The sequence below is a fragment of the Myripristis murdjan genome, chromosome 22, assembly GCF_902150065.1.
Source record: "Myripristis murdjan chromosome 22, fMyrMur1.1, whole genome shotgun sequence".
Taxonomy (NCBI): Eukaryota; Metazoa; Chordata; class Actinopteri; order Holocentriformes; family Holocentridae; genus Myripristis; species Myripristis murdjan.
In genome coordinates, this window is record NC_044001.1 from 24349846 (window position 1) to 24365486 (window position 15641).

Here is a 15641-nt window from a genome sequence, read left to right on the forward strand (position 1 = left end):
GAGGATCGCTCTAAAAGAGAACAGGAGCAAGATTCCCATTTTTAGGTCTATAAATTTTTTAATGTTCTTAAAATGTAGAGCAAATTAGCCAATTTAATTTATTAAGAAGGTGGAAAGTAATAAAGCCAATGCTCAGCTTGTCATTGCACTATCAGCCTCTACAATTTTCATTTTTTAAAAAAACGTGCTTTCTCACAGTAAATAGGACAACATTGGCTCATTGACGGCACTACACTCCAACCTCAATAAGATCCTGAGTTCATCCAAGTTACACAAGAATTTAATTACTGGGCAAAAGTAAGTGAGTTCCTCCACTTCACAAACCAGCATCCCTTAAGCATCCTCAAAAACCGCTGCTCTCAATTTGAACAATACATACATCTATGACAGGAAGGGATTTCCAAACTGAATAATGAAGCAAAGCAAAATACTGATTCAAGATAAGACTTGGCTAGTGTTTGACAGCTCTTCCCTCAAATGTCCTCCCACTGGCTAAGAGGTATCTTATTTCCCAAAGTATGACATAGCCAAAGTCATAGATCTGTGTTATCTGTAACTATTTTATATTCTGAACAGTGACAAATAAAGCAAGTGTTCAAGTAAGCGTTACAGGTGAACGATTTGACAAGTAAAATAAATGTGCAGTTATACTCTATGTCAGACAGAGGGAGCTGTTCTGCTGCATAATGCCTGTGCCATGGTAGGTCCCTGCTGTGCCATGAAGAATGTGACCTGATGGCTAATTTATCACCCCTTATTATTTTCCTGCCCAGTGGTTGGACCCTTTTTATCTCTACCTTAGCCTCATATCATGAAATTATTGAGATAAATGGGCATGCCTATTGACACACACACACACGCACACACGCACATCATTTTGTCATTCCACTCTCAATCAAGCTCTCTAGGTGGAATCAAAATTATATTGGTTTTTTTTTTGTAGGCCTATTAAATTTATCCAGATTCTTGCTTTGAGTTTTGAAAAAAAAAAAAAAAAAAAAAAGACAACATTTAATCTTGATTAAAGGCTGGATTGTCTTACAAAATCCAAGTTCTGACCTTCAGGTTCAGAAACATTGTAATCTGCTTCAAAAACAAATCGGATGTAACCCAGTCGGGAAGAAAACAGCTCCAAATCCAATAGTCAGTGACTGAATTCTCTCACACACAAAATATTGGGATGACTACACTACCCAGCATGCTTCACCACTGCGTACATTAACACGATTGGTTGAGGTGACCACGCCCCCTCCCTCCCTTCAAGTTTTTTTTTTTTTTTTTTTTTTTTTTTTTTAACACCCATGCTGCGGATTGTAGCGGCCCCTCCTGACAAGGGCTAGTGCTCACCAAGTAAACACACAGACACTCACACACACAGACACACACACACAGAGCAGAGGAGCTGTTCATCATGGCTAGCCGCGGTGTCCTGTGCTGTCGGTTGTTAGACAGACACAACGGCACCGGAGGAGCGATAGCACAGTTAGGAAAACTCTTCGCACGATGCGCAAACAGGAAATTTCAACGCTACTCGAGCGCTACGCACAAGGAGAATGAACTTGAACTTGGAGACTCGACTTCAGCTGCTGCCAACTTCGCCGCTTCCCTGAAAACCGGGTCAACTCAGGTAGTGGATTCAACACAGTGTCTTCCTGCGTAACGTTACTTGTTCAGCGACGTTTCACCGTCGACATGTGTGCATAAGCTACCGTGTAGTGTAGTTACGAGCTACTGTAATGTAACACAAACAGCGAGTCAGGTGAGGCTGCGGCCAGGGTCTCCCAGAGCAGGGCCTAGTGCCAGCCTCATGGAAACTAACTTACTGTTAGCTCCACTGACTCACAGTTAGACCTGCAGCTAAACAGCTTACAACTGTGATTCCTCCAGGCAATTAGTCCCTTGTTGCTGCTAACGTCCCAATCAGAAAATGCATATTAAGTCAAATAAGTACCTACACCATTATGTTTTTGGTAACAACGTATACAAGCTGAAAATTGTTGCCAAATCAGCCCACTATAGGTGGATAACTACTGCTAGGTCTGTTGAGCATGCCAAGAAACTGGATTAATGAAGAGGTGGCCATATGCTGAACTTGATGTGTCTTGTTTTTAACCTCAGATAAATGCTATTAGTGCAGGAAGTCTTCCTTATTTGCTTTGTGTTATTGTGTTGCTTTTGTATTTGCTGCAGACTACATGAATATGCTTCCACCATGAGTGATTTAAATTAAAGTAAATGAGTGATTCAGCTCAACCTGACCTCAGGATTACACAGTGTTAATACTGTGTAATTAATCATGATAGTACAGTGCTCTATATAGCACAGAGGTTTGGTCTTGTGTTTGCTTTGACAAAATACACATTTTTCTTTTCTTTCTTTTTTTTTTTTAAAGTATGGCTTTTGCCAACTGATTTAGAGCAATACAATACTGAAGACCAGTGGGATTCATGCATAATTAAATGATTAAGTGATTCACTAACCGGCTTGGTCCTGTGAGCTAACTGTGTCTAACCTACTGATGAGCCATGTGCTTGATTTTGTACTTAACCTCTGCCATAATGGCAATCCATTATTGACGTCCAAAGTTCACAAGCCATCTACAAAAGAATGCAGCACGTGGAGAATGAGTAACGAACAACCCTGCGTCTGTATGGTTGACCCGGTGAAACCTTCTCATGTGTCTGTGTGCTCATGATCTTTAGGGCTCTGTCCATCGTGTTGTGTTCCACCCAGCAGCCTTCAGCGGTGTTTCTTATCCACCATAAGCTACGGATGAAAATAATATATATGGTCCCACAGGCTTCAGTTATGCCTTAGGCCTGAGTGGCACAGATTAAGCCCCAAACTGAGGCACCAATGCCCTTCATTGTATTGCACTAAATGGTTCCTCCTCATGCAATTTTGTTAACAGAGGAACACTATCACTGATACCCCACCAGCCGCAGCGCTTGGCAGTCTGAAGGTTTGGTGATGGCACTTTTATCATCTAGTTCCATTCCTCAGACCAGGCACTAGAAGAGCTGCAACCCCTTTTTACACTTTTCGTCTTGTTTGTTTATTTGTTTGTTTGTTTGTGTGTTTGTTTACCACCCAGGAGCTGGTTTCTCCTAGGAGTCGGAGACAAAGGTTGAATGACAGTGACATACCCTTCTCGGCATTCTTGACTGACAGCTTTGGCCGGAGGCACAGCTACTTGCGCATCTCCCTGACTGAGAAATGCAACCTGCGCTGTAAGTAGGCTTATTCCTCCCATGCAAACTATTATTTACAATTTTCTCCTGCTGATAGTCCAGTTTTTTTGTTTGTTTTTTGTTTGTTTTGTTTTTTTTTCTGGGGGGGGGTGACAGAATACTACAGTCAATAATAATTTAACATTTCATCCCTAAAGAATATTAGTCTTTCCTTTCTTCACGGAGGTCAGATCGCTACAGAATGGCTCTGGCTATAGGGATTCATTATCTTGCCAGGGTTGCTTACTGAAATAGGACTTGAAACGATATCTGCTGACAGAGGAAAGTTTTTCTTAGCATTAGGCCATCCTGCTTTCTTAAAAAAGAGGAAAGCAGTTTGATGGTTCCCATTTCCTTGAATAAAACTTTCAGTTCCCCATTTTACTCTTTGTTGTTAGTGCCCTACACCTTAAGGTTTTCCTGTTCAGGAATTACAACCAGCCATGACATAGAATTTATCAGTAATAACAGCTAAAAATAAGAGGCTGTTAAATGCCTCTTTATGGCAATCCTATTTAAGTAAGTTTTGTTTCACGTTTATAAAGTGACCTCCTGATCTCTCTCTCTTTGCAGAGGTTGGTGCTCCATTTCCATATAATGTCTAACTAGGGATGCACAATATTGGAGTTTTTGCCAATATCCAATATGCCAATATTTTCCACTTCTTTTGACCAATGCCGATATATATGCACATATTTTTTTTCCACGTAATTGCAGAGAACATCAAGTGTTTCCTGCAGTGGAATTAACATTTTAGTATGCCTGCTCTTATTGTGAAGGCCCACATAAAATACAATGCTTTACAAAATGTATACATTCCACTGGGCAAAAAGAAAATTACTTCAGCTGAGGTTAAGTAAAACATGCTATGTTTATTTTTATATAACATTTTCTTTCAAACACATCTGTAAGATTCATCCCACTGAAACAGGCTTGGATGATGCCCTTCCTGAGAAAATCCTGACAACAGCCACAACCAGAACAGATTTGACCTGTTTCACATATCGCCATGTCATATCGGCAGAACTCTTCATTTCAGGCTGATGTCAACGTCATGCCGATATTATCGTGCATCCCTATGTTTAACAATACCGTATTTGTAATGTTGCTCCTAAAGCATGCCGCATGCACATTTTAAGTCACAGTTTAAAATTTTAGTTTAAATCTCAGCTCATGGAAAAGGATATTGAGTGCTAATTTGGGCAGTGACTTTTATGGTCACAGTGAACCTAATGTGCACTGATAATAAACCTCAGTGAGTGGATGAGTTCTTACCAAATGCTAGTGTGGTCGGACTTGTGATTTGTTAAAAAAACAAAACACCATTGTTTCTGGTGATGATGAAAATGATGATGATGTTAACCTAGATGATACTATATGGCTGTATAATGAGTTTTGAAGCATTCATTTGATATTCATAGTTGCAGACATGCATTAATGTCTTGCTAATTGTGTTGTTTAAAAACGTCTGTAGTGTTTGAAACAAGACGACAGAAAACAAATGCTGGTTGAAAAAGCTGTCTGCTAAGGAACACCTCCGCATTAACTCCCTCGCCTGCTCTCAGGTCAGTACTGCATGCCGGAGGAGGGGGTGAAGCTGACGCCACGGGGACAGCTGCTGTCCACCTCAGAGGTACTGACGTTAGCCCGCCTCTTCGTCCAGGAGGGAGTGGAGAAGATCCGCCTCACTGGAGGAGAGCCGCTCATCAGACCTGATGTACTGGACATTATTGGTAAGGAGGTGGAAAAAATGGAGCTGAGCGGGAGGGGAAGAGAATTTGAAATAGTTATTTCTAGCCATTTTTTTAGTGTTTAGTAGTATGCATGCTCCATGTAGGAAACTATAGCTACACTCTTTGTGCCTGGTCTTACAATTCTTATGATTTTATATTAGAAAGACCTATGTCAAGTGTCCCAGAGTGATAATTCTCTTCCTGTCCATGAGTTTTAATGATTACAGTTTTTTTTTTTGTCACAGAACCAGAATGTAGAAACTTTTTTTTTAATCTGCTTTGAGTTGTCTTGACACTTGTGACCAACCCAAGGCAAGGACAAAAGCTTTAGAGAAGTTAACCACATGACTAAGTGGATGTGTTGAAAGCCTTTACAGAGGAATTATTCAGGGTTTGTGATCCACTGTCTCTGTGATTCCTAAAGTTAGTTCCCCTTGGTGACCAAAGCATTGGGAGGTCACAAGAGGACAACAAAAGTGCTTCTCCTCTCAGACCTTTAGTTTATGGCGGTATGCATGAGCTGGAAAATAGATTTACCACAGCTGTGTTTTAGTTTGTGTAATGTGTTAAAATACCATCTTCATTTCTAATCTGTAGATTAACCATTGCAGTTTGGGTCACAGATGATCATATTATAAAAAAAAAAAATGTCTGTATATAACAGTAAAATCTTGACTGGCAGTGTTGCACAGTGTGTGCAACACTGTTGATGTGATGGGAAGGTGGTCAGTCTGTGCAGCCTGTGAGGATCAGCCGTGATCACTTTGTCACATGACTGGCCACCACTGTGACCTGCCACGGCCCATTTTTGAATTCATTGAAGTGAAGCAGTTGTATTAAAGGACAAGTTCACTATTTTGTAACCTAGGCCCTGTTTATAGATAACTTGGCATCATCCTCAGATGTAGTAGAACCAGCAGTAGCCACACTTTGATTTTATTTAGGAAGAAGTGATATTGAAGTGTGTGTGTGTGTGTGTGTGTGTGTGTGTGTGTGTGTTTGTTGCAAGGGAGGGTTTCTTTGTCACACATTAAGGCGCTCATGCCAACCAGCATGCAGGAAATGAAGAACTTCTGTGGAACTGTTATTTTAGATGATAATTGCAACAGAATGATTCTACAGATTAAAAAAAAAAAACACAACAGTCACTCTCTCTCACTTTCGCTCTCCTTTTCTTTTCCTGTCTTCTCTCTCTGTGTAGCGGAGCTGAGGAAGTTAGAAGGCCTGAAAACCATTGCAGTAACAACCAACGGCATGAACCTGGCCAGGCTGCTGCCTAAGCTGAAGGAATCAGGCCTCGACCTAATTAACATCAGCCTGGATTCACTGGTGCCTGCAAAGTTTGAGTTCATTGTGAGGCGGAAAGGTACAGGAGAGGAGCAGTTAATAGCATGCACAAGGCTTTGCATTATAATGTCAGGAGCCATTTTGAACAGAGAAATACAGTAGATCTGAATAGAAGGGATAGAAATGGGAGAACAGTGTCAGAGAAACAAAACTGATGCTGATGAACTCCTATTCCAGTTGTAAAAAGACATTTTGAGCAGGGAAATAGGCTATCTTAGTTTGATATTTGCTGTTTTTACTAAAATTGTTATTTTTAACTGCACCTTCATCTTGTTTTTGCTCAGTTTTAAGCATAAATGGTGCATGTATGTCAAGTTAGATATAGCTGCTACTGTTGCACTTTCACCTCTCTGAACATTATATATTTGTTGCACTTGAAAGCAACCAGTTTGCTAGATGTATTATCAGGGAAAGTTACATCACCAGAGAATAATATATCACAGCATGATCTGAATCTTCTGTTATCATTCTTTGTTCAACATCGGCAACTCGTTTGAAAACCTCAGTTGATGCTCTTCATACTAGCCTCTGTTTTGTTACTCTGTGTTACAATGGGAAACCTGTGTGCTCCAGCAAACTTTAGGTGGAGGCAGGTGGAGTGGGGGTAACAGACGGTCAGAGCTCCGGGTGGTTAGTGTCTGGAGGCAGAGACAGATGGACTAACAGAGATTAGACAGAGAGTGAAAGAGCCAGAAAACAAGAGCGATGGCTCTGGCACACAGATAAAATTCATAACCTGAGCCAGTCCTCCTCCACAGCATTGGGCTCACAGGTTGTGAGGCCTCAGAATTTTGTGGAAAATTTCATTTCAAATACACAGTACATTTTAGGACTAAGAAGGTATAAAATGCCTTTTAGCTTTTTTTTTTTTAACCTTGTATAGGAGTTGACTTGCCAGGATGTGTATCATTTTGATATGTATTGTGAGAATTTGTGGTGATTGGAAATTAGCAGTATAAACCTAGGATTTTATCAGCCACTTTGCAGATTCTCACACGATTTCTGGGTTTTGTCCAGATGAAAATTCAGGAAGAGAATCTGACATTGGCAGTTTAACATTATATAGCTTTAACTGCTGCCAAGGCAGTTGTTGTAGCTGTTTGTGTAACAGGGGTTTGAGGCGTTTCATAGATCTGTGCCAAAATGCAAATCCCACAAACAGGGAAAACAATGTTTAAAAGCCTATAAACTACTTTATATAGCCACCATTTGAGTAAGTTGCTCTCACAGATTACACCAAATTTGATGGAAATAGGCTACAATTATGCCATAATTGTTTATTTATTTGATGGTAAATACTCATATTTTATATATGTATTTTAGTTTTTGGCTGTTTTATCTTTGATTTTGCATAGGTCAGACATGAAGTTTGACACTTCACTCTTCTCTTCCTAGGATTCCACAAAGTCATGGAGGGCATTGATAAAGCCATTGAGATGGGCTACAATCCTGTCAAGGTAATATTACACATGTGTAATTCATATTTTTACACACATTGCTATTGCTAACAAAAAAATGGTGCTTGATTATTTTTTTTTATTACATTATAACTTGGTTTACTGTAACACATCAGATCTGAATAGATGGATCTACATATCATAGTGATAATGACAAAAAGGCAGTGTTGGTTGTCAAAATCCTTCCACCTTGAATTATCTTCATTTTCCTCTGATGTTGTAGTCAAGGGTGTTTTTTATTCATTCATCAAGGTTTGAAAGGCCTCACTACATGAAAACACTGTTTCCTGAGAGGTGGCTGAAGTCTCTTTATCTCTGAATCATACTGGAGATGGCATGGATTTTCAGTGTTTTTTTCCAGCAGGTGAAATGGGGCTAATACAGCCTTAAATGTTTAAACACATCACATTAGAGGACACACATGCTTACTGGGAAGCTTAGCCAGTTAGCTTGATGCCATAACCTCCAGTTAAAACTTTATTTTCTACACTTCATTCTTTGGGGACTAAAAAACTAAAGTGGCCTTCAGAGAGCGAGACCAAAATTCCTGTTTGTACAAAGTTAGTATTTTTAACAATTGACAATACAAAACAACTTCAGAAAAATCAGGGTTTTCTTTCCATTAGTTTTTATTCATAATCAAACTACCTCTCTCTGTGTTGAGCATTGTGCTGCCAAGTATTTACTGACCAAGAGGCATTACATGTTCTGTTTTGTGTCTATATCAGCTGAGGTATGCTTCAGCTCCAGTAGTGGTGCACAGATTGGCTCTGACGTCATCAGAATCCATATGTATGGATAAATCATCCACCCACTGCTCACCTGAATTAATTATTTTCTCCGATTTAAAGACCCGCACCGCATGGACATTTGACAAGAAATGAAGCTTAAAATATGTTCACATTTTAGAGAATGTGATTAATATTTTCCTCATTAATAATGTCGTATTTCACCCAGCCACAACCCATTTACTATTAATCAGAGTGTTAATTTTTATGGCCTGGCCGGCCCAATCTGCGGATTATCCGCTGTGTGCACAGATATAAAAGCAATCCACATGTTACTAAGCTTCTAGCTCTGCCAGACAATTAACTGTAGATTGACTCAGGTCCAGTGAATTCCCATATGAGTTAAAATACTGGAGCTAGTGTGATTATGCCCTTGGACTTTGTGTCCTTAGAGCATAAATGTATTAAGCTACTGAAGAGGGAATACGCTTATCATTCACATGGTACTGCTCAGCTATCAGTAGCCAGTTGTTGTATGCTGCCCTCTCCAGGTCAACTGCGTAGTCATGCGGGGGCTCAATGAGGACGAGCTGCTGGACTTTGTGGCTCTGACAGAGAAGAAGCCTTTGGAAGTGCGCTTTATTGAATACATGCCCTTCGATGGTGAGTGCACACCTCCTACAGAAGCTCTCAACATAAATCTGGAGTGGCTGGAGAATTAATTTGATAATTTCCATGTCTGGAGAAGCTTGGAGATTGTGCTAAAATATCTCTAGGGTGATATAACCTAGTTAACCGTTATTGTTCAGCCACTCTTAGCATGCATCGAGGTCTAGAATAGATGATGGTAACTTGAAAGATGCTGTAGGTTGTGAATAGTTTGACACTGGACTGACCTCCTGTGCCTCTTGTCCACTCTGTAGGCAACAAGTGGAACTTCAAGAAGATGGTAAGCTACCAGGAAATGCTGGACCGCATAAGGCAACAGTGGCCGTCCCTGGAAACACTTCCTTCTGAACATGCAGACACAGCTAAGGTCAGTTCCCTCCAGCTAGACTAAATTTTCACTTATTAATTTGCCCGTCAAGTCCTGAAGTAGTGGTCAAAATAAAATATTCAAAATCCTGAGGTACAAATTAGGGTCCCATACTATCCATTCTTGTTAAGGCTAACACATCATGAGAATTCTGTTAAGGTTTGCCAGTTTGCCAGACATTGATTTGTTCTGTTCATCCACATGTCATTGAGTACTTCTTTCCTTTGCAAAATACATCATTAGAAATCAAATATTCTTAATGACATTCTTAAGGATCAGAAAAGCACTTGCTTTAGCCTAGTGGTTTTCAAAGTGGTGTCCAGTGAGCCCCAAGGACCCTTGAGGGGCTTCCAGGGAGTCCTCAGCAAAATGAGGAATAGTTTAACTTCACTGTAACATTATATTTAAATTTTCGCACTTTGAATGTATTTCTTAAAGTTCAAGAATGCCATCTAAATAATTGAATACTTAACACAAATATCAGGGGGTTCACAGCTTCTGCTTCAGGGGCCAAAATATGAAAACATTGGATTTTTTCTTAACACCTCTTCCAGAGAGAGTTTATAACTTTTTCTCTGTCCTGTACTAGACATTTAAAGTCCCAGGCTTCAAAGGCCGGGTGGGCTTCATCACCTCCATGTCTGACCATTTCTGTGGTTCCTGCAACCGGTTACGCCTCACCGCAGATGGCAACCTCAAGGTAGGTCACCACAGTTTTACTTTGTAGACTCTACAAAGTATACTGTATAAATACATGAACAGATACTGTAGAGTATCTGTTAATGTGTGTTTACAGTACATATGTGTGTGTGTATGTGTGCACAGATTTGCCGATTGGTTCTTATAAAACCATGTCACTTCTTGCCCTGGTTGTTTGGACCCTGGACCTATTTCTGTAAGCTTGATGTTCTACACGCCACTCCATACTCTTTCATACTCTATCTGTCTTGTCTCAGGTGTGTTTGTTTGGCAACTCTGAGGTTTCCCTCAGAGATGTTCTGCGCTCTGGGGCATCAGATGAAGACCTACTGCAAATCATTGGTGCTGCTGTGGGCAGGAAGAAGAAACAACATGCAGGTAGACTTCTCAGATTTATCGTTAATGCTATGCATATGTTCAGGCGGCAACCACTTTGAACATTTAGGGTGGGAAACTGTACCTGAAGACTGGCATATACAAAAATAGCAGCACTTTGACATGTATCTTAGGACTTAACATAGACCTAACAGTCAAATTAGCAACTAGAAAAACTGCTTGAATTAAGCAGGGAAGTGAAATGATAAATGTCTGTAGGATGTGCATCTTGGTATACAACAGCAGCTGTGCCCTCTCTTCCTCCTAGCACGTCCCACCCCAAGCTGTGTAAATAAAATCAGTTTAGTTATTTCTTTAATGTTGCTAATTTAATCAGGCCTTTTTGTGACAAAAATTGTTTAGAAACTGAGCAGACTTTCAGTTTTATTTATTTTGTCCTCTGGTGTGGTCTTCCAAGTCTTGCAAGTCTTGTGATGGTACACATAAAAAAACTCTTCCTCTCTCTCTCACTCCTCAGGCATGTTCAATATCTCCCAGATGAAGAACAGGCCTATGATCCTCATTGGTGGGTGATGTGGCTGTACGTACAGTGCTCTCACACACTGACATCCCTTTAACTTTTCACATCTCTGCTCTAATTATTTTGGACCCTTATGATCATCAACTGTTTATGGACAGTGTTACCAAGGTTTTTTCTGCATTTACCACCTTCTGTTATTACAAATCTGAATATATGCATCTTCATCTAATTATCAATATATTAGCTATGATTCCTCATTGCTACAGAATTGCCAAAACCACATTCCTGATTAATATTCTCCTTGTCCATTAGGCACCACATCCCAGAAGCCTCTGTCTCTGTCAGAGTCACAAGACAGCCAGAAGGTTTCCCCCCTTTTTTCCCAGCTTACACATCCCGCATTCCTCTCTCAGGCAGCAGCTGCTCAACTGTGCCACTCAAGCAGGGGGAAAGTCCTTGATAAACAGGTTGTTTTGTGCCTTCCAGGCTGCAATGTTTTAACAGGGACAGCCCATATTCACTTTCCAGGGATCTCTGTGAGTGAGGGTACCCATCGTAGGTCACATGCCAACAAAGGACAACATGGAACTAACACCCTCCATAGTTTTAAATCCCTTCATTCTTTTAAGTCTAATGATATTCTTAAGACTGTGGACTACGCTAGACGCACAAAAGTAATGAGCTACATTCATAAAGACTGTCTCAGGTACACACATGTGGTGAGTGCTAATGTATGTAAGAGACACTTCATCACGACCCCAGGAATTCCCTCTCTTTGCACACTACTTGAGAATGCCAAATTAAGTCCTAGTAAGCACTACAGTATTAGACTGTGCCACAAGCAAACTTCCAGTGAAGAAGCCAATCAGTCTGCCAACGATCAGAACAGGTCCGGCACAAATCCCTCCAACACCCCCAAATTGGACAATACCACTGCAGCCCAGCTCACACATACAGATGCCCAAGGACGAGCCACCATGGTGGATGTCGGTGGAAAACTGGCCACACGTCGAACTGCCACCGCCCGCGCCACCGTCAACTTGGGTCCCACTGCCTTCCGGCTGCTACGGGACAACCAGCTGGCGAAGGGCGATGCATTGGCCGTGGCACAGCTCGCCGGTATCATGGCTTCCAAGCAGACCTCAGCCCTCATCCCGCTTTGCCACCCGCTCCCCTTGGACCATGCCTCTGTCACCTTTGACCTTGATGAGCTGCGGAATGCTGTGGTCGTCACAGCAACCTGTCGCACTACGGGTAAGACAGGAGTAGAGATGGAGGCCCTGGTTGCTGTTACCGTGGCAGCACTGACCCTGTACGACATGAGCAAGGCAGTGAGCCATGACATCAGCATTACAGACATCCAGCTGGTCAGCAAGACTGGCGGCAAGAGGGACTTTCACCATCAGCCGTGACCAAGCACCCTTGACCCCAGGCTTCCATTATTCACTGCACATTGTCTTACCGAATGAAATCGCTGAATCAGAACACAGATTCAGTGATTTAACACTAATTCTGAACACTGTTACCATTTCAGCACCATACTGCCAGCCTCCACCTGTAGTTCTCTCAGTTTCCTAGTTCTCTTTTATTTTACACTTGCTAACATAGTCATGAATGCTTCCACTGAGCCAGTAGACCAGACACACACAACATGAATTATGTTATCTCACCTCAGTTCATGGGTATCACTTTATAATAGCCATCATAAAGAAATGGTGCACTGACAGATGATTTTACCATTAACAAACAATGAAATGAAAATTAATATTGCTTACTTATTATACAGTAATTTATCAACCATTTATTGTTGCACTTATTGTAACATTCATATTAAGTATTTGTTAATGATTCCCTAATAATTTTTAAACCTTTAAGAATTAATTTGTAAAACATCTGCAAAAAATGTTTTACAAACCATTTACGAAACCCATTCACACAAAGTGTTATAAAATATCTGGTCCATATATCTATGTGATGTTTGTAGATGTTTTACAAATGATTTCTTAAAGGTTTACAAATCATTAGGTAATCATTAATAAATGCTTACACTAGTGTATAAAACACAATGTGTGCAACAATAGACTGTTAATAAGTAATTTAATATGTAATTACTCAACATTAATTATCATTTCATTGTTTGTTAACGGTAAAAAACAAAACAAAACTATTAACTTAAGTTTAATTAACTATCAATTTACCATTCATAAATGGTTATTATGGTTATTATGAAGTGTTACATGTCAGGGCAGATGTGAGGGTGCAGTGTGTGTTTGTCTCTCAAGGTCCACTCTGGTCTGACATTCTCAAGTGTCCGGCTTCCCTTCTGGTCTTGCTCTGAAGAATGAACTGAAGACGAGCTAGATGGTCCGTAAAAATGATGTGTTGAATGTGGTATCGAATGTGTTGGCACATACCCATTGAATGAAAATTTTATATCTTTATCAGTCTACATGAACTGTGATAGAGCATTTGCCAAGTTATTTTTTATGAATCTAGTTACCTTCACCGGAAAGATGAGGCTGAAGGAAGCAGCAGCAGACTATTGAGAGCAAAAGTGCACGCTGTAATGTCCTGGTGAGTTTACCCAGGTAGCAGTCTGTACATTGCACATCATGTCTAATGCCAGGTGTAGAGGTCTTCTGGCTTGGAGTTCCTCGCTCATAAAGCTCTTAATCATTTTGTCTCTGTTGTGTTCATTGGTAAAAATTGCACTCAAAATAATACAGAAGTTATTAATCATGTGAAATGATTCATGAGTAAATAACACTTTCATATGCATTTTTGTTTGATTGTCAATTTGATTCATACTTAATTTCAGTTGTATTCCTTTAACCTCTGTTGTTTGTACCAAACATTTTATAGAGTGCAAAACTGGGAAATGCATGTTGTGTCTCAAGATGACAGGATATCAATGAGGTGACCTCCATTTTCTTAATTGCAAGTTTTGTTCTAAAAATTAAAGAACCAGTGCTAGTGCTAGCCACCATTATAGAATGGCTGAATGGTACAAACTATGACACACTGATTCTTTTATTTTATGTCCTTAGTTGACAAAATGACTATATTTTAACAGACTGGATCTCCCACTACAGCAAAATGCTAACCAGAAGTTGCAACAGCCAGCCAATAAGTAACAAATTTCTACTTTTACTTCTTTGAACTGCCTTAGTGAAATTATATCCATGCAGCCATGAAATATCATGTCACATGCATTTTGTTAAGATTAGATGGGCCTGGTTTTTGGTCACTGAGGCCAGTAGTAGTGACAGAGGTTCATTGTATCCAGTTTGCATCTTTGTCAAGAACGAAAACCAGCATTATTGTGGGTCCCAAGGAAAGGGACTGATATCCAGCTGAATTTTTCCACATACTTATTCAGCAGGTGCTCATATTCCACTGAATCAATTTCGCCCCACATCTCCACATTTATACTTAAACTTAAATCCAGTATATGTAACTGCACAACAGCAAGAATTGTAACTCTAGTGCAGTGTTAACTTTACAGAAAGTTAGTGCCAACACAGCTCCATGGTTGAGCTACTCAGACACTTTATATGAGCTGTACAGGGCATTCCGTTAAAGGAGGGCAATTTACCCCCTAAGGACATTCAATTCAGTTCAGTTCAATTCAATTTATTTAGCAGACTCAGGTCCATAAATATACACATAAAACAAGACAGATTGTACGGAAAAGGCACAGAAACTTATATGATATACAAACAGTTCAGCCAATGCACTCATTTTAGAGTCATAGCGGCAACAACTCACATTGGGATTTGAGAGAGCTACAATGATACTGTTCATAGATTCATCTAGACATTGCATAAACTTAAACATTAGGTTTCTTAAAAGTGCCTTAAATGTGCACACCCCTGTGTTAACAAACATTACACTAGCACTCCCTCCCAGGGCTGCCCCTGGCCAAATTGGGGCCCTAAGCGGCATTATGGAGGCCCCCACACCTCCGGCCGAATCAAAAATTACCGGATTTTTGGCGTGACACCTCCCGCCGACCACACAATCTCAGATGTATAATAGGAATAAAATGACAGCACAAAGACATTCCATTAAACTTGACAAGCCCTATTAGTAAGAAGAAAGTACTGTAAGTGGAATAAGCAGTACTGTATGCGTCAACTAAAAAAAATAACTTCAAACTAGAATAAATAAAAAAAAAATCTGAGTCACAAGTAGTCATCAATTAAAAAATTATTTCAACAAAAGATGTTTTTCCAAAAAAAAAAAAAAAAAAAGTACCTTTAACCTGACAAATATCTGAAGGCAGGTCAGTGAACTAAACAAGCATGTGTGTTATGAATTAAATAAATTCAATTCAAATAGCCTTAAACTGATCTTCTTTACTGATGCATAGATTGCTAGGCTATAAACTTAAGCTAATATACGACCACGAGCTGGTCAATTTACAACTCCTTTTTCAGAGGTGAATGCATATGCAGACAAATGCATTAACAAGACATTCAAGAAATGGTAAGAAGGCTGCTGGAAGATGTCATCTCCACGCCACATTTTAGACAGAGACTCATAATGAGATAGT

The 15641-nt window shown here is 40.1% G+C and overlaps 1 protein-coding gene across 2 annotated transcripts; it reads left to right on the forward strand.

Annotated features, from left to right (window-relative positions):
- Positions 1 to 1326: 1326 nt before the first annotated feature.
- mocs1 (molybdenum cofactor synthesis 1) lies at positions 1327 to 13864 on the forward strand. Of its 2 annotated transcripts, none has more exons than XM_030044467.1 (11): positions 1327 to 1627; positions 3095 to 3230; positions 4796 to 4963; positions 6165 to 6329; positions 7706 to 7767; positions 9047 to 9158; positions 9419 to 9531; positions 10121 to 10231; positions 10488 to 10608; positions 11084 to 11131; positions 11399 to 13864. In XM_030044467.1, exons 1-11 carry the CDS (start codon positions 1412 to 1414, stop codon positions 12496 to 12498), a joined length of 2352 nt encoding a protein of 783 aa, XP_029900327.1. In that variant the 5' UTR covers positions 1327 to 1411; the 3' UTR covers positions 12499 to 13864. The 2 variants fall into 2 exon arrangements, with proteins under 2 accessions (XP_029900327.1, XP_029900328.1); XM_030044468.1 differs by having other exon boundaries at positions 11084 to 11146; positions 11399 to 11527.
- Positions 13865 to 15641: the final 1777 nt, after the last annotated feature.